The following is a 24,233-nucleotide window of genomic DNA, read 5'->3' on the forward strand; positions in this document are numbered from 1 at the left end:
TAGAGTTAACACTTTGTTTCCTCCAGGGTACTGCATGTTGCAGAGAGGCCAGTAAAAAATGCTCGCACCCTTATGCTCCAACATCATCATAAGCACCAACAACTCTGCCTGCTCTCTGACGCTGTGATCCCCAACTAAGGGACTGCTATTGAGCAAAGCTGCGTTATCCCCTGATGTCCAAAGTGTGTTGTGAACTTCTAGATGCACCAAAAATGTAATTCTAGGACTTCTCACCTGAATAAGGAGATCCAGATATACCCACACAAAACATATGCCTATTCTCAACTCAGCAAAGCAGCTTAAATTTCTGAAATTGAAAATTTTACAGGATGAGAATAGACCCTAGAAATCACTCAGTAAATAATTTGAGTAATGAATAAATTCAGGGAAGCTGAAGACTCCTGATGTGATCTGTGAACAGAAAGGGCTGAAAAAGAAATCAGATAGGCAACTCATTGGGAATTATTTCTCCTCTGTACATATGAGATTCATCTCACATGGTCATAAAACACAATGCTGCAATCATATCCATTTCTGTTTCTACACTAGGGCTTGCAAGAATGGCAGAAAGCAATTTCAGATGGGATTTCTTATCCTGTGTCTGAGTGCAGAATAACAAAAGTGTTTCCTGTACAAGTGGAGACGTCTTGTGCATTTCTGTTGTCTGGTTGCTTTTCTGCATTGTGAAGAGAGATGCTAAAAATGGACAGTGAAAATTCTAGCTATGAAGAGCATAGGCCACAGGAGGAGATAACGAACAAAGCTGTTTAACTAACTTTGCTACTTTTAGAGAGGAGACAGGCCAGGAGGTAATTATAGTTGAGATGTTATTTGCCGGGATCCTTGCTGAACAGCAGTTGCTGCTGGCAGTCCTGGACTACTTTGCATAATATCCTGTGAACTGTAACAAAGCTAAAGAGCAGAGCAGTGAGGCCCTGGAGAGACTCAGTCTATTATTCTCTGGCTAAACCTTTCTTGTCCTCTCTGCCTGGGAATGTGGATTGTTCCTTTGGACAGGCTGGATTCATGGCTTTGCCACCTCCTCACCCTCTCACCCTCCTCACATGTTCCTCTTCAGACATGTGAGCAGAGGCAAGGGGGTGCAATGGAGCTTCTGAGACCTTACTTTGCTTGATGGAGGGGCAATATGGGGCCAGTTCAGGCTGTGGTGATAGCTTATATTCTCTTGTTGTGAAAATCAGGTAGGTAACTCCTAGCCTTGCTCTGGACAAGGAAAAGTTTTACAGAACTTCATGTTTAATAAAGCAGCTTTTGCTAGAAAAGTAAATCACAGCTTATACCGAGACTAAAGCAAAATCTATTCTGCAGCCCAAGAGATTTCTCTGCTAGTGCAACTCTACAGATCACTGCTGAAACAAATGTGTTGTAAAAGCTGATCTCAGTGCATTCAGTGTGGTCCAGATTAGACCTGCCGGCATGGGGCAGGAGGACTTGAGGAGAAGGGAATGTGGCTGTCCCCCATTCCAACACTGGCACTACCCTGGGAGGTGTCCCTAGTGCACACTGAACGTCTCTCTGACCCTGCTATGGATTTCATGTTCAAAGGGCAGGACTGGAAGACAGGTGGACCTAAGTTTTGTTCCTGGCTCTGCAACAGACTCACTGTGAAACTTGTGGAAGCCTGTCTATGCCTCATGGGTCTGTTTCTGCACCAGATGGAAGGAGATAAGAGTTGCATCTCTTTTGGGGTTTGCAATTTTGGCAAAGTCAATGGCAGTTCTCCAGTGGAAGAAGACCAGGTGCTGGGGAACCAGCTCTCTGATGAGCATTTGCTTGAGGGGCTGTGTTGGGTTTAGAAGAGCTGAGGACAAATGCTGTTCCCTGAAGGCAATGGTATTTCAGCATGTTTGGGAGGAATCAGTACGCTCTGAGACAGAGTTCATGTGACTTGGGGAAAAACAAAACACTGCTGCTTCCAACAGAAAAGTTTAGCTGTAGCTTTGTAGTAACTTGAAGCTGATGTAGCATCTCAGTAGTGAGCAAAATATATTAGCTAATTAAATGCATATCCTTTGTTTTCCGGATCAAGAATTAACACCTGCCTTCCTTTCCCTGGCCTTGCTGGCTTCTAGGGACAGGCTAATTCTACCTTATTTTCAGTGAACAGCACACATTTTTTTAAGCACTGTGTAACAACAGTCAGGTCACCCTAATCCAAACTTTGCTGGTGCCAGCACACTTTATCCTTCAGAGGAAGATTTCCTTTAGTTTTTGTGGTTTCCTCTCTGGCTTTCTCAGTGTGCTGCCAGACTGCAAATACTGCCTCTTCAAGTAAAGAAATAAAACTGCAAATGCAGGCTAAGAATCTGCAGCCCCTGCTCTTCCTCCTCATGAGTGACAGATACAGAGGTCTATTGGCCATCAGAGAAGGTGAGAGGAAGATATCTTTGCAGAAGTTTCTTACTTCATGGAAGAGGCTGGAACATGATTAACTGTTGGTGGAAGGCTGTCTTGTGCTATATGCTGTCGAGCTGGATGTTCAAAGAGGCAGTTATGTCAAAATATGTCTGGAATCTTAAAAATAAGATAAAATGTGGGAGGTGGAGGAGCTGAAGTGACTACCCAGAGTCTTATGGTCTGTCTATGCTAGTGGATGCTGTCGAAATACAAAGGTTAAGATTTAGATGCTAGCTTTTTCTGTCCTCGGCAGGGTGATCTGTGTAGGCATTTGAAGAGGAAGCAGGACTAGCTGAAGGGATAAAATACTTCGGGATTGTGTTACAATCTGCAAACAAAAACAGCGAGTCCAAAGCGGGTCGCGGAATGTTTTAAGTGGGAAACGAGCTCTTTCAATGGAGGCTTTGACTTGCACTTTACAGCTTCATCAGTCTATAGAAACTTATTTTGTGGCTTGTCCTAAAGAAAAAATATAGCAAAATAATGAATTCCCACTCTAGTTTTAACACTTTCGTAGACTTGTAAGAGTCTGTAGTGCAGTATAGAAAGATACTTAAAGATGCACTCAATTGAAGCATGATTAAACTTAAGCGCGTGCTTACAACGAGCTAATGCCTTTGCACAGCCCTGAGTTGAAGCCCTATGGGTATGGAATTAGCATGCTTTGATTTAATGAAGTTGTGTTGGGAACTTTCCCTTCTAGATGACTTATTTGAAACTTGGTAAGGATAAAACCTCTAAAATGCCACTGACAGCGTCATTAAATGGGGTTCTCTTGAGGCTGTTTCAGCCTTATCAACTACGAAGTGGGGAGTGAGTTTTTTTGCTCTTTTCTTTAAAGAGCCAATGTCAGTTTAGAATCTCATTAAACTCCCTATGAAACTAGGAATTATCCCCCTGTGGAACAAGACTGCTGGCAGTTTTCTCTCTGGACTCCACAGTTCTTTTCCCTTCGCTTTGTGAAAGGCAGAGCACATAGGCTGGTAGCCATTAAAATACATGTTGTCTTAGAGGCTGCAAAGCTCTTCCATCTGTGAGAGATTTTTTTCTTTTCCTTTCTTTTTTTTTTTTCCCCCCAGGGTCATGTGTGTTTTGCAATTGTTCTGCAGACCTTCTGCTGGCCACTTATGCCACTAAAAGGGGGCATTAAAGCACCTTCTCTGACTTAGGAGTTTTTCTTTTGCAGAGATCTCAGGGTAGCAGCACACCCTCCCTGTCAGTAGTCACCAAATTAAAAGTTCACATTGTTTGAGTCTGTGAAAGGACTTTTCTCCAAACTCTCAACATCATGTTTTATCTTAACAGAGCAGAGGTGGGACATATCTCCAGCTGGGCATAGGATTCAGTAGGCAATAGCCAGCCATGTCAGAAGGACCGGTTCTGCAAGCTGCTGAACCCTTCCTGCTTGTTCCCTTAGCTCCCTCTTCCCTCTTTCTCTAGCTCCACCCGGCTTTTCCATTGCTTTCCAAGGCTTCAAAAGTAGCTGCTTATATTTTTCTTAAGATATTTTTCAATAATGCATGGCTGGAAGCCATTTGTTCTTATTAGCCATTTCAGTGGTAAAAGCAAGGCTTGGTTCTGTCCCTTGTGGGGACAATGCGTGTGCCCGTATATTTTTTTCACGGCTGTTCTTTCTGCTTTGAAAGGTGAGTAGCTCTTGCCTTTGCTGTTTCAATGCTTGCAATGGTAACACTTTTACTTGGGATACTTCCTCCAACCTGGCTTGAACTGAAATGAGGGGAAACAGTGAAAGAAGAGCTGTAGCTAGGAAAAGAGATAACTTTTTAAAGGAGAAAACATTGAATTTTATCTTTTGGCTTTGTGAGTGAGTATGGGACAGCACCAGGAGGGCTTTATTATCTTTGTGGAGGTGAGCTTTTAAGAAGTTACATACTGTATTCTTTCTGTCAGAGAATGTGCAGGTGAGAGAGGTCCTTTAAACCGTGGTTTGCTTGGGGTTTTTTTTAATGATACTTCGAAGTAGTTCGTAGCACAGTCATAAAGTAGCTATAAATTCCACTTCCAGTGTCTTTGCATGTCCTTTACTGAACCAGCTGACAGCCTGCATAGAAGGCTTAGGTGAAGAAGACTTTGCAGGAACCATATATAATTCTTTTTTACCTGAGTCACTGGGAAGATAAGCAATAAAGCCTAAATCTCCAATTCTCAGGGGAATCCCCAGGCAAGACAAAAGTTTGCCCAAATGAATATCTCCTCTTCCTGCCAAATCCTTGTTCACTTTCTAGTGAGTGTTTTAAGCTTAAAAGGCTGTTGCAGAATAATCCAGGACCTCAGTTCTACTGATCTTGTCCGGTGTTTGTCATTTCGTTCTCACTATTGTTAATCTGGAAAGGTTAGTTTCAGGCAAAGCTGCAGGTTTTATACTTCCATTTCTTCCCCTCTGTGTTTTCAATTAGCTGCGCTGTTGAACCAGGGCAGATCCTCTGCCAAACATCAAGAGGAGTCCCATCTGGGGTCCTCTGGGATGTCCTTCAGCTTCCAATGGGACACCCCTTTAATTGCTTCCTCTGTCCTTGATTCACTGCCTTGGCTGAAAGTGTAGGATTCCTGAGCTCTTTTCCTGGCCTTTATTCAGAGGTATAATAATAAATATTTAATTAAAAAAGGTTTGAAAATCTCTTACTTCAGTATTTGATCTAATATTATGCTGTTATGAGTAAGGAGGAGGTTTTCTCAAGAGATAGATGAGGGCGGTCATGTGATTGTGTCCTTATCCATCTCTTACCTCTCAATGGATTAAAGCCCTTATTGAGGTGCAAAGTTCTTACTCCAGGGAGCATTTCCAGGAGCTGGATGCCCTTTCTGACAAATGTGCCTCACTGCCTTCATGTTGTTTTCCTTCCCATTTTGGAGAAAACTGGTGATTTTTGATGTTCCAAGAGCCATGTGCATCTCCTGAGGGGGAAGAAAAGCCCTCAGAGGGCCAGGTGAGTATCTTGAAACTTAATAACTGGGATGCAAGAGCTGCTTTTGCAGTGTGTTCAGCTTGTACATTGATCTGAGTCCATTAGATACTGGCTACACGTAGCAGCAGAAGAGAGAACTTTCTTCCAAGTGAACTAGTCTGGCAAATAATCATTACGCTAATTAAAGTGGAAGTTAGCATAGAAATTTCCATCCTTAACCATGATTCCTCAGCTGTTTACAGTCATGTACAGTTGAAACTTGAGAAGCACAGTGTCAACTTAAATGGTCATTTTAATTGTGTATGTTTCTAAAATACACATGTGAGTGGGAAATGTTATAAAGATATTTTGGAGGAAAAAAAAAAGCTTCAGAAAATTAAATCTGGATTCATTTCAGTTGTGGAATCCTTCCCAGCACCAATGAAAAATGGAACAGGTGTTGGGGGGTTTGAAGTTTCAAACTTGCTGTGTTTTGACACAATGTTATTTGAACCATAGTGTTAGTCTTGTCCTGCAAGCAGTGTTCTTGCAATTAACCTTGAAATCTGAATGTGGTTTACCTTTTCTAATGGGAGTGCTGGAAGGTCTAAGCCTGGTACATTTAATAGGAGTCCAGACAAAACCTTGAGCAGGGAACACCCTTGCAATGACCAGGATAACTTATTTGGTATCTCCTGCCTCTAACTTTTCTTGAATCCCCAGAGTAAACCACTGCTTGATCAGAGCAAATCAGGATGTTGATATTTACTTTTTTTCCATTTGATACTGTTTGGGAAAGTGCTACCAGGTTGGCTCAGAGGATGTGAACATCTGTGACAGATGAACTTGATGCTGAGCTATGTGTTTTGGGAGAAGCAGTCTTTACCCACATTAGCATTTTGTAGAAGTGCAGAGTGAGGGAAGGAAATAAATGTGAATCTTGAAAGCAAAATTGATTGGAAAGGCTGCATTTGTAAGTAAAGTGGGTTATAAAACTGGAGCTGACAGAGGCTTTTAAAAAGCTTGTGCTAACTTCTGATTTAGTGTTCTGTGTCTTGGAGGATCAGAGCTGGAGAGTTGAATGCATTGCCTGTCACAGTGTTGTATGTGTTTAAAAATAGACATAGACCAGCCTCAAAGATGCCAATACATAATGGACAGAAATCCGTGTTTTTCAAAACCTCCTGAGTGAGGCTTGAATAAAAACCATAAAAAGGGTACTGTGCCCCACACAAGCCATGAAACTGGAGATGGGGAAATGCTGCATGACTTGGCTGTTGATTATCTAGGGTAGCAAAGGTAGTATAGATGGCCAGGAAATGCAGAGAAATTGGTCTGCCAGTGAGAATGGACAGTTTCCATTGCAAATTGGAGATTATCTGAGACTAGTTCTAGGTTGGCATGTGTCCTGAACAAAAGCAGGGCTTTGTATTTTACCAAAGTTTGGTACTGTGCCATGCTAGACAGTACATGCTAGACAGACTCTTATCCTAAATTTTGACACTTTCAATGTTGAAGACAGGTTCAGATCTAAGTAGGAAAAAAATTTTCCTTTCTGGCAGATGTATCAAACCCATCCTTGGAGCAGAGCTGTAGCACTAAGCCTTGTTTTGTTTTGGTATGGTAATACCAAAGGGCAGAGGTGGCAGTGCATGGTTACCAGTCATGTCAGCTTGGCTGTTTGGCAAGGGAAATTTCTTTCTCTCTGCATAATAACTTTTTGCAGGCATGAAGGACTAAGGGAATGTGGTGTTCCCCGCGGCTACCTTCATTCCCCTCATACTGTTTGCTGTACCCATCTGCCTGCAGCTTTAATATCATGCTCATTAAAGAAGTCCCAGATCAATTGCATTAAGAGAAGTGGGGTGGGCTGCCCTGAGCTTCTGGAGCCGTAATAATGTGCAGGCCAACAATAGGCCCAGTGTTCTTTCAGCTGATGATTAAATACTTGGCTCATAAATACCAATATTATGTCATTCCGAAATCAAGTCAGCAAATTGTGACCATATGGAAGTCTCTCTGTTTGGGAAGATTTGAGTCTTCCAAAGTCAGTCTGAGGAATGAAATAGGCTTCTCATCAAGAGTTGGTGAGAGCAGCGGTAGTGACTTAATCCTCTGTCTCTCCTCATGCCCATCACCTCCTAGCTTGAGGTTAACAGCCTAATCCAAAGGCCTGTGGGGTTATGTGAGTAGGCCCAGGACTGTTGCGTTTGCTTGAGCCCTGGCAGTCAGCTGTGCTGCCTCTTTGGAGATCATTTCCTCATTAGTGTGATGGGCAATAATTGCAGGTGGGGGACCAGCAGGATGTCATCTTACTGAGAGGCCTAATTTTAACAGGTGCTTGGTACATCCAGTCGTCCACATCTTAGTGGATTGTGGGGGCTTTTCAGCCCGCGTGATATGCTCCTGACACTGTGTGTCCCTGCCTCATCTGGCTGTAAAACCATGCCAAGGCTACAGCATTTAGAGGGAACCTGGACCTTCTTTCCATATCCTCTGCTCTAAAAGAGGCTTGACAAATATTTTTATGTCCTTGCCTGAGGTGGCAGGAGGATTAGTTAGTGCTAAGAGCTCTGAAGAGTTAGAGTTGTAATTATGGCTACCAAAGGCTTTTCATTTTCTGGGTAAATTGAAGTCTGGCTCCCATTGACACAGCACCTACTGTTGTAGGTGGATGCAGGGACTATCTTGCTCCTTGCCAGTCATGTTCCTTCCAAGGAGTCTGCTGATGTGTTGCAATCTGGGAAGAATACACTTGGTGCTGGATATCTCCGTATGTTCTGCAAGACTGCAGCAGTTCATGACATGCTCCGTTTAATTTGCAGGCAGTTTTCTTGTTGCCTCTTTGCTAAGAGCTGATGAATTTGAATACCCAGTAGACCCTCTATCCTGGGACAGGATTCCAGCCACCTAAGAAGTTGACTTCAAAGGTATTTTTCCCTCTCTGAACACTGTGATGCCATGACCTCATATCTGAGTTAGCCATAAATGATTTCTCAGGCATTTGCTTTTGTTTGTGTTGACAAACCCTAGAAACTCTTAATCCATTTATACGTTTTTCTGTACCTATATCACAGTATCTGGGGAGGTCTACCAAAAATCAACTAGGAGGAAGAGGCTGTGCTTGCTACTTACAAGTGTAGTTGGTGTGATACATCCATACCTGTTGTTCAGAGAGGCTACCAATGGGCAGTGCCTCATAGTGTGTAGAAATAACCTTATTGTGTGTGTTGAGGCATACAAGGTCTTTCTCCAGCAGTCACATATACTCCCTAGAGAGCTATCAGCATTTTGCCCAAGGGCTTACCTTGCTCTTGTAATATCAACATTTACTGCTTTCCTATCATTACCAGTTTAAATAACTCGACGTTTTATCATCCAGATGTGGCCAGAAACAACCAATATGGAACACCTTGTAAAAATAATGGGGTGTGAGAACAGGCAGTTGAGAGAACAAAGCTACGACTGTCTTTCATCGTTCCTTGGAGGAAATCACATTGTCATGAGCTTCCATTTTGGCTTCTGTGTGGGGTGTGGAATGTCCTGTGGTTTATTTTCGTCTCTCGGAGGAGGAAGGCAGAGCTTTCTGCTGAACAGAAAGGCTTGAAAGCAGTGCAGCCTAGTGATCAGAGAAGTCCTGCAACCTGGATTCTTCTAACTCTAGCGTATGGCCTTGGGCAAGTCACTTAGTGTTATGAGGTCCAGCTTCCCACCTCCACAGGAGAGCCAGAGGTTTTGTTCATCTGAGGTGTGACTTCCACAGTGATCCTGCAATACCCTGCTCTTAACAAAACTAAGAAGACCTTTCCGTCCTGTTTTGTTTTCAGTATGTTGAAGAACACCTTCAGAAACGTCATGCTGATGAATTTGCACTGCCCTTGCTGTTATTTGAGCTCTTTGGGCAGCATTAGCAGTAATGCAGAGCAGGACACTGGACTGACGGGGCTGTGCTGAATTCAGGTGATTGAACTGAGCAAGTCTCTCTTTGCCATGCTCAGCAATAACAGACGGGTTCAGTGGTACCTGTGTTAGGATCCTCTGCTGAACAAGTGGAAGGAAATTTCTGTTATGACCCTAGCACAGACACGAATGTCAGCAGCCTTTGGAGTTTCCTGCCCAACTCTGCGAGGGAGCATGCACAGTACATCTCTGACAGGCTGCTCTGAAATAACCCAGAGCAAAGTTTTCTCCTGAGGATACAGTGAGGTCATTAGGTGGCTAAAGGTACCCTTTGAAACAGAGGTACATCTGTCACCTACCAAAAAGCATCTCACATGCTAAGGAAAGCCTTACACCTGGTGGATGTTTCTCTATGAAAATACTGTCTTTCAACATGAGTGGGCTTTCTTAATGCAACAGACGATCACCAACAACATTTTCCTAGTTTTAGATAAAAGCTTTCGGATGATAGACTTGAGAAGATTGGAAGAAAGATTATTGTGGGCAGATTTTTTTTTTTTTCTTCTTTGCCTTTTCTGCTTCTTTTGCCAGCAGTGTTCTTTTACAAGTGTTTTATGAATGAGTGAAGGAAAGAGAGCGCAAAGGAGAAATACCAGGAAAGGGGAAAGAGGTTTGAGAGTAAACCTTTTTCTCACTAAAACAACTCGAAAAGAACAACAACATTTGTTGGACAAAAGTTCAACAAAAAGAACAACAAATTTCCCCCCAGTTTTAAAAAACTTGAAATAGATCAATTGCCTGTCAATGTTGCTCATGTCGATGAATTTCTGCGTTGGAGGGACAGGTTGCAAATGGAAGGCTAAGGAGTGATGGGCAGCTGCTGGGAGAATGGCTCGCAGTGCCATCACCTCAGATGGCTCCTTTGCCTTCCTCCAGCGATTAACAGGAGGTGGCTCCTTGCAATGATTACTGTGTTTTAAGCAGCTTGGTCCAGCTTGGAACAATTACCCAGCTGCCTGGGCACTGAGAGTACAAGCTCCGGGCCTTGCTGTCTTTGGGATAGTAGCTGAATCCAGTGTGATCCAAGACAACTGGAAGTCAACGCTGTTGAACGTCATCTCTCATTTGGTTCTGGGAGACTGAAGATGCTGGTGGTTTCTAGATCAGTTAGCAGTTCTTTCAGAAGAAGGACCAGGCTGTCACATTTGCTTTGCTGTCTTTTACTGTAAAAGGTCCCCCTGTAGTGGTCTTTATGCATAGTTAGCCTTTTAAGCCTTCCTGCCAAAGATTCAGCCAGTACAGATAGTGACTCTAATGCAGCAGGTTTGTTTGACATCAGGGCTAATTAGCAATTATCCAAATCTTGGAGCAAGCTCTTTCAGATGTGATTTTTTTTTTTCCCCTTCCTCCTTCCCCCCCCCCAGCAGGCCAGGCATAAAATTCCATCTGCCTAATTTGCAAATGCAATTGCTTTAATTATGCATCCAAATTGGGAAAGGGTATGCTCAAAAAGATAGATAGCTAATTCTATGCATGTCAGATGATAATGCATATACAAATTAGCTGTATCCTCCAAAGCCTGTACCTTCTCAAAACCTGCTCCCTCTGCGGATAACTGTTTTAAAAGAAGAAATACTTTCCTCTTGCAAGTTTACAGCAGCTAAGACAGCCTGTACACCACTTTAGTTTGTTGTTTTGTTGCTGTTGCTCATGCAGTTTTGATTTACACAAAGGGAAAATTTTCTTTGCTCAGAGTGAACTCCTGCCAACAAGGACCAGAACACAAGGGTTAGGTGCTGTGAATGGACCTGCTGCTACATTCAAGAAATTTTCTGCCCCAAGAGAAGGCAGGTGTAGGGAAGTGTGATAGAGCAGGGGGAGCTGAGGGAAGGAGGACACATGAATATGGATTGTGATAACTGATGGTGAAGACAGTGGATGGAAGGCTGGAGAATGGGCCAGAGAGCTTAGCCAAGTGGATCAGCAGCCTCTGCTCTGCCTTGCCAGTGTTCTGCCCTGACTTCGTTTATTGGCATCGTAACAGGAGACCTTGGTACTAGTTTTCCTCACACCCCATGTAGGTCACCCCATGATCATCCTCAGACTTCGTTCCTAAAGCTCCAGCCTGCTCATGGTTCTCCTGCCTGCCTGGATCTGGTGCTGCCAAACCGGCACTAATCTCCCTGGATGGTTGTGCCAGGCATTGCTTTGTCCTCATGGTTTCTTCCTTTTTTTTTTTTTTTTTTTTTTTTTTACCCAGATGAGCAACAAAAGGTCGAATAGTTTCCGCCAAGCCATCCTTCAGGGGAACAGGAGGCTGTGCAGCAAGGCACTGCTGGAGGAAACGGGGCTGAGCCTTTCACAGAGGCTGATCCGGCATGTTGCATATGAGACCCTGCCACGAGAGATAGACCGCAAGTGGTACTACGACAGCTATACCTGCTGCCCTCCACCCTGGTTCATGATTACCATCACTATTGTAGAGGCAAGTGCCTTAATTCCCTCTCTCTGGGAACCCACACCACACTGCCAAAGGCTTTGCTGGGACATGATCAAGGGCTAGAGTGGGACTCGCTTAGACCCAGACAAGGACAAGCACGAAGCTGATAGCCATTTTGGCTTACCTGTATATGTGTGTGTAAGTGGAGACTGTGATGCTATCTGTCTCCAAGCGTGGCTATTAGTCATTGAAACAATTTGTATATAAAACTACAGAATTAGGGAAACTATAGCAAAACTTTTTGAGGAGTGAAAATCTGGACAGTTCTAGGGAAACTGGTAATTCAAATATTGGACTTAGAAGAAAAATCCCTATATGGTTACCTCTGTTCTCTGAATGGAGAGAAAAAGGAGGGAAGAGAAATTGGATTAAATATTCTGACCTGCTCATCTGTTGCCCAAATCAGACCTTTGCACAGTTGCTGAATGATGCACTGGAATAAACACAGAGAGGATATAATATGGCACTGATCAGTAGGGTGCTGAGTTCCTCTGACTCAGTGGCTGGTGTGTTACAGAAAGCTACATATAGTTATACCAATGTGTTGCAGGTTCTTCAAAATAGGGAACTCATGCTGTGTGAAGCTGTCATATGGGAGAAAAATTATTGTACGTTTGACTTTCTTCTCCATGATTTTGAGCTACAAAGTGCTTTTCAGCGAGAGAAGGCATTTGCTAACCAAGGAATCTCCCTGCTCTTTTAGGTTGCCTTTTTTCTTTACAATGGAGTGGTATTAGACAGATTTGTGCTGCAAGTCACCCATCCCTTATACCTGAAGAACGCATTACTTTACCATCCTCAGCTCCGTGCTCAGGCTTGGAGGTACCTAACCTACATATTCATGCATGCAGGGTGAGTACTTACAAACTGCGGAGATTCCTTACAGTTCAGGTTCCCCAGAAAGAGGGAGGAGGAGGACGTGATGGAATCAGCTCAGAAATAAGTTTAAAAAAAAAATTATTATAAAAATCTGAAGCTGTTGTGGAGTGTTGGGCAATGAGGGGCAAACCTTCGCAGCTCTCTGAAGGGAGGAGGCAACATAAGGAACTTAACAGATGCTGCTCTTCTCCCCAGCAGTGCTGGGACCACACCTGCCTCTTATTGTGCACTTCCCAGTGCGTGCTTCCTAAAACTCACCAGATTGAAGTCCAGTGTCCCTCTAGAGGAGCTGTGCAAGTGGTAGAACAAGTCTGCAAAGATGCTGGACTGGTATTTAAAAACTATATGGTGTATTCTTGCTAGACTTCCTAGTTGAGGTTGGAAAAGTCAATTAAATTCCCTGTGCCTATGGCATGTCATCATTTTAGTAATGTTGTCCCTTCTGTATGGACTGAGATAACTCCTAGAAGCCTGAGTCAAGATTGAACTCCCATTTTGTACACACTGTACAAATGCCAGTGTTCCTGAAGAGCTGATAATCTCGACTGACCAGATGGACAGAGAATGGTCCATCTAATGCAAAATGCAAAATGAAGGTGCACAGTAAAATGAATCCTCCTTCATCCTATGGGAGGTATGTGGCAGACTTAGGAAGAGAATACAAGGCGTGGTGATTCTAAGTCTGTGCTTCTTGACTGTGCTAGTCCGCCCAAGATTCAAAGAGACTTAATTATGTGATGTTTGTGATGCCATGGTGATGAGTGAGTGTCACAGGAAAGTTCATCCCTGTACAAAACACTCTACCCCCTCTGAGTAGTTTCTCAGATCATTATCTGCACACGTTCCTGGCAGATAATTGCAATTTTCTGTAATTCTGTCATTGAAAAATCACAGCAACAAGCTTTTTAGCAGTAGTTTATAGTTTGAAACTGGATAAAGACCCTTTGTTCTTAAATAGAAAGCCTATATTCCCATCAGTCAATGTTCTCCTATGAAAGGCCAGAAAGATCAAGCTGATCTTTTCCTTTTTCCATGTCTCTGATGGAAGACATGCTGACGTCTCTTCTCTGCCGTGCTGATGTCTCTTCTCTGCCATGGAATAACTGCCTCAGTATGTAATTGCCCTTGAGCACAAGATGTGCCCCAGATCTCTGAATAAAAATCATAGGACAGAACAGACTCCACCCAAGGGGAGAGTAGGAAAAAATTTATAGGTGAAACTTATGAACGTGGCAACATCTGTACTCTGCATGCTAAATCCCTCCAAAAAGTCCATTATTTACAGGTTTCAATCTGCAAGTGGAGACTGTTGGACTTAGATGTGAGGCTGGTTATGTAAAATGAGAATTGGAAGTTTCCATTGCTGAGGATGTGGGGAAACTGGGCTTGTAAAAGGAAGAAACACTTGATTTTTAACTAATATTAGCTAACTTGTATCTGGGTTTTCTTCTGGTGGTGGTCGTGTTCTACTGTATCACTTACGTAACCACAGATTCCTTTGGGATACATTTGAAGAGAAGCACCTGCACAAGGACAATTCTTGCAGCATTTAAATGTCTTCCAGTATCACCTGTGGCATGCTTTCCTCACCTGTGCAAGGTCACCCTTTCCTGTAGCAGGCAGTACTTTGGCGTTCTTCACACTTACTGGCTGAAAAATATCTCAGGTTTATTTCACATCTGTGGCTGGCTCAGAGATGAACAGTGGGGAAGGTGGTGTGCAGGAGACTCATTGTTTTTGTGATGGATTCCAACTTCTTTAGCTATGTAGCCTTCAAAACAATGGAGAGTCCCGCTGGAACAATAAACCCCATGATTTATCTGCAGTATCTGGAGTTAGGCTAAATGTTCATTTATTGCTAACTTTTGTGCGTTAAACTCCTTTCATATCAGGAGAACAGATAAATCTTGGAAAGGTAATAACATTTGTTAGTGGAAACCCATCATTCTCCTCTTGTTTTCAAATGAGAGGCTAACACAATGCCATGGGGTCTGTTGTTGTCCTGCTCCCAGCTGAGACTTTAAAATGGTAATGTGGACCGCTCCTTAATTTAGTACACTCGGTCTGTTTTTTTGAAGAGGAAGTGACAGCCAGAAGGTGTCCGAGAAGACAGCAGTTGCTAAGGCTTGGCTGGCTCTGCCTCTAGAAAGATTCCAAAAATGCACAGGCTGTGTGTTGGTCCTGATGGAGGGAGCTTTGTCAAGGGCTGAAAAGGCAGGCAAAGTTGTAAATTCTGCCCTTCTGCTTTCATGGAAAGCAGACGCTGATTAGCTGGGGCCCACGCATTTGTAACACTGCCATAACTAATGACTTGCATTGATGCTCAGTCCCATTTGTTTGGTCCCGGGGAAGGAGAAAGTCTTTAATAAATCAATGAAATTGTCATTTCAAGAATGACGCATTCAGCACTGGCAAAGGCTAATTATATTTTATGGGTGCTTATTGACTGTGGAGCCTTCAAAGCTCTTAGCATGATGGGGAGGAGAAGTGAATGGGATTGCTCCTGGAAAGTCTTTTAAGAACAGCTGTGAATCAGGGCAGTCACTTTAGAGTCTAGGATAAACTTTGCTGAGCTCTTACAAAAGAATCCTTTGAAAAACAAGACCCAGTGCTTTGTGTGAAAATGTCAGGTGCCGCCTCATGACGTTGACTGTGTGCCAGCCAAAGCTTCTTCCGTCCCCTCTGTAAAAGGCCACTTGGATGCTTTGACTCTTTTCTGTGATCTCAGTTTGACCTTTGCTGGTTGTTCCTAATTTAGTTCCTAAATTCTGTGAACATGCAGGATCAGAATGGGTGCCAGAATATGCCCATGCCCAATGGCTTCAAAAGTCTTGAGCAAGGTAATAAAAACACTCAGTTACATGCAGCAGTTTCCCATGATGACAAATTGCAGTGCTGAGTGTCTCGTGCAGGAGAGAAATTTATCCTTGGGGATAAATTCAGTGGAAGCAAACTTATTAAGATATCCAGAAAGGACTGTTTCCTGCAGTATCATTTCTAGCAGTTTTTTCCAGTCCAACTTTAAATTCTCATTTATGAGACTGTTCTGTCATTACTGCATCTCACCATCAGTGTTTTTCTCTGATGTATGTGGGAAATTGCTATCGTAACGTGAAGAAAGACCAAAACAGTGAAAATGCCTATAACTTAAACCAAAGATTGCTAGTGGCTGTCTGTGGGCAATCCTTTTCTTGTATAAAATAGGACGTAGATTTTCAATGCATTAGCTGTTTTTGCGCTCTTTCCCCCAAAAGATGCTAGCCTTCTGTGTAAGGGTACCACTGTGTCATTTAGGTCCACCTGCTTTGTAAGCAGATTTGGGCACTCTTCATACAGAAAGCACTAGACCCCTGGGTCCAGTGTGATGTGGCCATTCAGCAAGGTCACAGCCCTGTGAGCCCAGGGTAAATCTCAGACACTAGCACAGTGTTGAGAGGGACCCTGTTCAGGGGCCTTCATCACTGGAAGATCCTCCAGATGGCAAAGGCACAGGTGAATATTTGTATAGAGCTTTGAAAAGTATCAAGAGAGGTTTTTTTAAGTACTATTGATTAGAAAAACAAAGAACTTGCTTTGAAGTATTGACTCAGCACAGGAGAAAACGACTGCAGTGGAGTCTTTAACAAATATGCACATCTTGGCTGTCACCCTCTCTGCCTCTAGGCTGCAAGTGGTCCTGCATGTCCTGATGTGCACAGCGGGGTTTTCGACAAGACTAGTCTCAGCCCAGCTTTTACTGTTCTGTTCAGCAGGAGTTTTGCTATTGACTGTAATGGGAACAAGGGTAGGTGAACAGAGAGCTTCAGTGAATACATCTTGTGTCTCACTGGGCACCTAACCAGAGATAAAAATGCCCTCTGCTTCCCATTCTGACCATGATCGCATTGAAGTAGGCACAGCAGAAAAGGGTGAGGGGCAGATAGCACAAACAGTAAAGCGGCATTATTTGTCACAAGGAAACAGCAACTGCCTTGGGACTGCTAGACTTACCTTGCTCTTGACTTAATATCTGCTCCTCATCATGGCAGTGTAATATATGCAGGGAAAGGCTCTATCATTACAAGGGGAGAAGAGAGGAGCAGGTCAAGTTTTTGGCTTCTGTTCCAGGCTCTGCTGCCATCTTGCTGCTTTTTTGGACAAGTCATTTAACTTTAAAAAAAAAAAAAAAAAAGTCTTACTGAGAACCAAACATGCCATGAGGTCTTTGGATGAAAGGACCTGGGTGGATATGAAAAAGATAATGAGCAGCAAGGAGGGAAGAAACATTGCAGCTCTCAGTCTGATTTTTTCAGGAACCATTGTTTTTCCCAGTGTTACAATTGACTTTCATGAAGCAGGTGCTATTTGATTTCCTTTCCAAGACATCTCTGTCTCAAGGGTAGAGAAGGGAGACAAAGAGTTAGAAAAGAGGACAACTGTTGTTTTTCCTTGCCGCAGGATAGAACACCTTGGACTCAATGTTGTCCTTCAGCTCTTGGTTGGGGTTCCCCTGGAAATGGTGCATGGAGCTGCGAGGATCAGTTTTGTGTACGTTGCTGGAGTTGTGGCAGGTAGGTGACACCTCTGGATGCCCCAGGTGGAGAAGCATCTGAAAATGGCCTGTGCTGACTTTCGTGTAGGAGAAACGTTTTGTGACATTTGGGTGTAGGAGGAGAGCAGTCACTGAGCTTCTGTGCATTGAAATTCTTTTGTAGGCTGGTAGTGGAAATACGCTACAGCTTGACATCTGTTTCTAACTAGCCATAGGCTCTGTGTTTAGGAGTCCCGCTAAAAAAGCACCAACAACCTGTTACTTTGAAATAGCCTTGCTTTAGGTGGTCTTCCTGAATGTGGAGGCCATGCTGCCTTTCCTCTTGTGTTCCACAGAAGCCTAGAAGAAAGGTGGCATCACAGGCATCCCTGGATGAAAAGTAATTTTTTTCTTCCAGGTCCTGTGCCAGTTCTTCCTCCATTTGTCCTGTGCTGTCTGCTTTCTACAGCCTGAGTAAGCAAGAAATATTTGGTTGTAGGTTGTGAGCAGTGCACAGGAGTCTGGAAATTCATTTAATCATGAAGCTGTGGGGTTTGATTGATTTTTACTTTGTGCTGTATTGCTTTTATTTATGTTTGGCATTTCCAGCAGTTTGGAGGTGATGGAAGTTAGCTGACAATAGATCGACATCTAATTAAAACAGGAGGAGAGTGTGAGAACAGCCAAGGGCTTCACAGTGGCACTCAGACAACAATTGGCTGCCTTAGTTCAAGATTTATGGTGATATTTTTTTTTCCAGCTACATAATTTTATTTTTTCCATAATGAGCAGATAAAGCCTGTGTAAAATGGGCTGCATTGGGTACTAATAAATCCTGCATTCCAGGAGAGAGACTGTGGAAAGAATAATTGGACTAGGACATAGGACTAGGCATGGTGCAAACACCACGCTCTTTAATGCTGAGAAAGGAGTTAGCAGACCAGCTCCACCGTCCCTTGCCTGTTATTTTAATAAGCACTGAAGTGGTCCCCAATCTGCAACTTTCCAGACACAAGCTTTTCTACATAGATCCATGTACCAAACCCGGGGGCTTCGTAAATACACATAGCATATCTGTGCCAGGTAAGCGAAGCAAGTTAGCATTGCATCTGCTGCAATTGAGCGCAGGTGAGCACTGCGAGTTGCTGGCTACCTCTCATTCCTGTGGCCATGGACTCGCTGGCAGGGTCCACAGGGCCAGAGGCAGGTTTTACTGCGTCTTGTGCTGGACTGAACACCCAGAGCTCTGGAGGCTTGTAGCCAGTGCCTGAGTGAGGCTCGCTAGCCCACCTAGCATTATTGGTTCATTTCTGCTACACAAGTGATCCCACTTTTTTCTCAGACAAGCTGCCACAGCCTCATAGGCCTTTCACACCTTATGACCTGTAAATTGTGGAAGAAAGTGCCAAATGCTGTCTTGTGTTTACTGCCTCCATCCAGGTTATTTTTAGCTAGTTTTACTCTGAAGTTTTGTAAGTAACAGGCTGTGCTTTGATCAGAGGCCTGTGCTAAGTTACAAGTCCCCAGTTCCTTCTCACTATGCAAATATTTGTCTTGCCAGCATGGGGGCTACTTCTATTTTATCTTCAGGTGAGGTACAAGACACAGTCATTTGTCTGTCTTCTGCTTCCTTTTTATTTTAATCAGGGTGTAAGTGCCTTTTTGCGGCATAGGTTTGAAGATATGTTGCTGCCTTGCTTGGCTGCTTTTAAAGTAGGTGCAAAAGAATCAATCAGTCACTGTCTTGGCAGTACTACAGGACTGAGTTAGCTTTACAAGTCAATTGATTTCCTTCCCCCCCTTCTTTTTATCTGTATATTACTGACCTGCAGCAATTGGCATAAAACGGGCAGTAGCAGGGATGTAGGGTAGGAGAGAGTGTGTTTATTTGTCTGGCAATTGTCACAAACCCTTGTTCTTTCTCCCAGGGTCCCTGGCAGTGTCAGTAGCTGATATGACTGCGCCTGTGGTGGGTTCCTCTGGAGGCGTGTATGCTCTTGTCTCAGCTCACTTGGCGAATATAGTCATGGTGAGTACCAGAATGACTGTCTAAACTCTTCAGAAGTGAGCTAGGTATGGTAGCCCAAAGGGGCTGGAAACAGGGCCTGAGCCAGCTGTTGGTCATTCAGAGCTTGCCCCAGTTAAGAGTCTTGTCTCAGTGATGCGGTCCTGGAATGGAAATGTTACACTGCAGTTGATGGCTTGGTATCCTGATGGCTGGCAGCTTGCCAGGAGAAGCCAAAGATGCCGGTAATCCAAGATTTATCAGTGTACTCCAGGCTATCAGCTCTCCTTGCAAGGGCTGACAAATGCTTGGAAAAGAAGGAGCTGACTGGCTTTGCAGAAGTTGCAGACTTTCTGTCTGCATGCACCGTGTAATGTTAGCAGGTACCTAAGGAAATGCAGTATTTGGTGGATTTGTGTGCAGAATATCCCTTATCTCCATTTGTAAAACCCAGACCGAAGCTGAACCCTGGGCATGCTAGTGATGCATCTTCTTGCTGTTTCACCTAATTAAATACATTACAAAGCTCAGTAAATATCAGCATTGTCATTCCTCTAAGACCTGGAAACTGGAGCTCATCCAAGGTCCTCAGCTAGGTGGTGGCAAAGCCCAGCATATCTGCCTGTGTCACTCCTAAGCTGACCACTGGGCAAAACCAGCTTTGCTGAGAGAGCTGATTTTGCTGTGATTAGGATTCGTGTGTGATGGTGCAGGGCTGCATGTCTGTCCTGTACCAGCAATATCAGAGCAGAATAACCATAAAAATGATGGTAATGTGGCCTCCCCTGGGGTCTGAGTGGGAAGATAATGCAAGTCGGCTGCAGTAGAGACAGAAGGTCTGTTATATGGGTGCTGGAAAACATGTGTGTGTGTGGTGGTACTTGTGTCAAGCCTAAAAGAAAACCTTGTATTTAATGCTTGTATGCAGTGAAGTCAGCAGGCTCGGGCTGCAACCCACAACGGTGCTGCTCCAGGCAGCGTTTGTAGCAGCTGGGAGCAGGGAAGTGAGGTGGTTTCCTGAGCAGAATAGGTCTCCTTTGCTGTCTTCAAGCTTTTCAGATCATAAATGAGCTGGGGGCTGTTGCCAAATTAGGACAGTTGAGCGTCTGGCAGAGAGATAGGGAGTGGAGGAGAGAGGGGCTACCCCTATACCACAGGGTTTCTACTGGTGAAATGCCTCCTTATATACAGTCATTTTCAGTATGATTTGTGTTCCCTGCCACTGGGCCAACAGCAGCAGGAGAGAGTTGCCTCTGTCTCACAGGGTGGTAATGCACACACAGGGTTTCTTCGCACTGAGGTTCACAGGGTCAGAGGGGGACATTGGAGGAAATATTGGTTTGCTTTAGAGGAAGAGTCTCTGCCAGAGGTGTGTGGAGAGTCTTCACCAACTGCCTTGCCAGACTTCTTAAAACATTGCAAAGTGGCCCGTCACTTCACTACTTATTGGCCTCCTCCAAATCTATTTAGCAATTGGTACCTCAGCATCTATATTTCTCCATTAGCTACTGCCTCTCTTCTTGTCTGAAATTACGTTTACTGCCTTTCCCATTCTGTTGGAGTTGTTTTGCTTTTCTTTCCCCCTCTTCTCTCTCTCTGCTTACTTAGATGTGGTGCTCCTGCCTGCTGAAAGACATGCTGGCCATTTGCTGGTAAAGCGCACAGTCTTGCACAGGTGCTTTGAGCATGCTGGGAAGAGGAGGGACTGTTGCAGGGAGGGTCTCTTGAATCTTCTGTTCCCTTGTGCCTCCTGGTAACCCAAGGAAATGAAAACATTCCTGCTTGTAAAAATAAATATTCTTGGAATTAAATACATAAAATAACCAACAGGGGGAAGCAATAAAGCATGTCACCCTAAGGAAAAGAGTGAGGGGAGGAATTCAAAACAGTTACATGGAAATGAAAACTGAAGGAAGCAGTACAGTATTAATCAGCATGAGTTCAGAGCTTTCTGACTGGGTCAGGTGTCGCAGTGGAGAGAGATAATGAGTTACGTATTTTGTAACAATTGCATTTGTGCAGTCACAGAAGTGATTTATGGACAGATCCCACATAAAACTTGAATATATGTAATATGTATTGCAGAATATTTCTTCAGCAGGCTGAAAAGTCACTGGGTGCCATTAAAGTTAGGCTGAAGAGTTTACAGGCTTTTTTTTTTCTTTATTCCTCAGCTAGCTTTTTATTCCTCCTGGCTAGTTTGGTATCTCATACTGCTTTCAACAGGCAAAATTTCATTTAGTCACTTAATAATAATAATAGTGTTGTCATATGACTGAGTTTCCCAGAACATGATCTCTTTTTCTGCTTGGAAATTTTGTGCAAGTGGAAAAGGAGGAATTTAAACATTTCTCCCAGGATTTCTGACTATCGTTTGGAGATTCTTATTCCACTATATTGATTAATGACCAAGCCTGAAGACAGAGGAGGCCAAATCCAGGCTTTCTTATGGTACTCTTTCCTTGGTATGCTTTAATTGAGATCTTTATTTTTTTTGTGTGCTCTGCAGAAGATCCAAGTTGCAGAATTGCAGGGAGCCTGAGGTACAGCAGTAGCACTGGAAAAGTGCAGTGGGGCTTGAATGCACCGAGAAACTGCCTGACAGGTGACAGTGCTGGGCTTCCAAGTGAATCATGATGAGCTGTGTGATGTTAACCAAAATGATGCTTGTGTTGAATGCTAGGTACTACTTAAGATAATTTTATTTGATGTGGCCTAGTACAACAGGGTTTTGCAGGGTAGGTAAATTAAAATATTTTCAGAAGTCAGAATTTAAGGTGAAACATCATACTAACATGTTAAAAATTAGTCCATCTGAAGAACAGAGAATGGCAAGGCCAGCCAAGGACCATGCCACACCAGCTGGATCTCAGGCAAGGGAAGTCAGTAAGACTGCCAGGCAAAGAAGTTGTGGACTGTCCATAACTTGGACATGTCTGTAATATATCCTTTATGTTTATGTTCTCTGGGATTGACAGAACTGTGTTTGGTGTGGTGAGTGGAGAGTTCACAGCCAGGTGGCAAAGGCAATGAAAGGGGTTTGTTTCAAGGGATGGTCATCCTTGACGCTCTTCCAGTGCAGATCTGAATGTAAAATCCCTCCAGGTTTGCATGCAACATCACTTTGTTTTCCTTGTCTCTTTTCCAGAACTGGTCAGGAATGAAGTGCCAATTCAAACTGCTGCGCATGGCTGTTGCCTTGATCTGTAGTAAGTATGCAATACTTGGCACGCATGCAATCCTGTTACGTTTCTCCTTGTCATAAGAATTCATGCTGATTCAGAGAGTTTTGACTTTGCAGCAGTTTTGGTAGGAACTTGCAGCTGGACCTTCTGGCAGCAGAAACCACATCACTCTCAAATGCAGATTTTGGCTTTCAACACAAGCATTTGTAAATGAGGATTTATTGTTAGCCAGCATCTGTAGCTTGTGGCATTTGTGAAGACCCGGGACTTAAACATCTCGTCTTGGAATTCACAAACAAGCAATGCTTTAGTAATTATAATACTTAGGTTTCCTAGAGCACTTCCTATCTGGGATGGCAACAGCATTATACACACATTAATGAATTATCTTCCAGCCATATCCCTAGGGTGGCACGATAAGGGAGACTAGGCTGTGTATTCATCACAGACAATTGTCTTCAAAGTCATAACCTTTTTTTTTTTTTTTTTTTTTATGGTTCTGGTCCAAAATTTATGGTATAAATTTTGGAAGGCAAATATTTGCCCACCTGTCTACACTCCCAGGAACCCAGACCACTTACCAACCACTGGGGAGACCTCCTGTCTGTGTGCCGCAACCCTTACATAGCCATGGCTTCTCAGCTTCCCATGCTCACTGTACAAGGCAGTTTCTCCCTCTCCATCTCTTCAGGGATGCAGTGCTGCCTGCAAGATGGCCTTAAGGGATAGACTTAGACAATTAATTTTCTTTTTACTTCTTTGTTCCAGTGAGCTTTGAATTTGGAAGAGCCGTGTGGCTGCGATTCCACCCCTCCGCTTACCCACCGTGCCCACACCCCAGCTTCATGGCTCACCTGGGAGGGGTGATGGTTGGAATCACGCTCGGTGTCATCATCCTGAGGAACTATGAGCAGAGACTCCAAGATCAGACTTTATGGTGGATCTTCCTTTCTATTTATGTCATTTTTGTCTTGTTTGCCATCTTCTGGAACATTTTTGCCTACAGCCTGTTGGATCTAAAGCTACCTCCCCCTCCTTGAAAACATGGGACAGAAAACTTGAGAGCGGAAGTCATCTGTTAGTTATGTTAAATGAATGAAGATGGAGGATCTATTTTTATATTTAACTTAGGAGAGGATAATTCTTTTGAACACAAGTGTGTGCTGGAGGAGATGCTTAAAGATCTCACAAAAGAATGGGCTGATCAGTTTGTTCACAAATCTAGTAGGTACTGTAATACTGGCTGGCCTGGACCCTGCAGTTTCTCCACTGCCAGGGCTCCCACTAGGCAGCTTGTACCTGGGCACTTATCACTTGGTTTGTTAGCACACATCAATATTTTGTATGAGATATTTGTATTTTCCAGGTCAGTGCTGGAATTGTGGCCAGTGTTGAACGAATCTCCTCAATGTTACTGAACACTAAAAGGGAAAAAGAGCAGACATTTGCTAGAGACTCGCATGGTACTCACAAGGCAGCTGGGGTTTGGTTTCTATGGACATGTGACTGTTCAGCCATACCAGTGCCACTGTCTAATTACTTGAATGGTTCCTAAGATATTTTAGCCTATGGTGAAACCTGTCTTACGCACCTTTCAAAGGAATCAGCAGAACTTGATCACCCAAAGTGATGGAGACTGGTCTTCAACTACAGGTCAAATGAAATTGCACTATAAACCTTGGGAACTCTTAAAGTGTTGTGGACACCCAGCCAGAGGTGACTTTTACTGTGCATGTTTCACTCGATTTTTATGCCCCCCCCCCCCCCCCCCCCCCCGGCTGTGGCTAGAGGGTGTGACTGGGGTTTCTTTTTTGAGGGATGGAGAAAAGGAGGGCAAATGTTCAATTGTATTTTTATCAGCTGACAATCAGGTGCTGTTTTCTTCTCATTTTGTTTCTGGCCACATTGATCTAACACCTGGCCTGCAGTG

The 24,233-nt window shown here is 43.7% G+C and overlaps 1 protein-coding gene across 2 annotated transcripts in view; it reads left to right on the top strand.

Annotated features, from left to right (window-relative positions):
- Nucleotides 1-23,362, top strand: part of RHBDL3 (rhomboid like 3) — a 66,226-nt gene extending 42,864 nt beyond the window's left edge. For both annotated transcript variants that reach the window (XM_075518866.1, XM_075518867.1), the window contains 6 exons: nt 11,485-11,709; nt 12,428-12,576; nt 17,041-17,153; nt 19,042-19,142; nt 22,267-22,327; nt 23,072-23,362. In XM_075518866.1, coding sequence (XP_075374981.1) covers nt 11,485-11,709; nt 12,428-12,576; nt 17,041-17,153; nt 19,042-19,142; nt 22,267-22,327; nt 23,072-23,343 — 921 coding nt within the window. In that variant the 3' untranslated portion in view covers nt 23,344-23,362. The remainder of the gene's footprint in view (nt 1-11,484; nt 11,710-12,427; nt 12,577-17,040; nt 17,154-19,041; nt 19,143-22,266; nt 22,328-23,071) is intronic.
- The last annotated feature ends 871 nt before the right edge of the window (nt 23,363-24,233 follow it).

This window comes from Mycteria americana, chromosome 16 (assembly GCF_035582795.1).
Source record: "Mycteria americana isolate JAX WOST 10 ecotype Jacksonville Zoo and Gardens chromosome 16, USCA_MyAme_1.0, whole genome shotgun sequence".
Classification (NCBI taxonomy): domain Eukaryota; kingdom Metazoa; phylum Chordata; class Aves; order Ciconiiformes; family Ciconiidae; genus Mycteria; species Mycteria americana.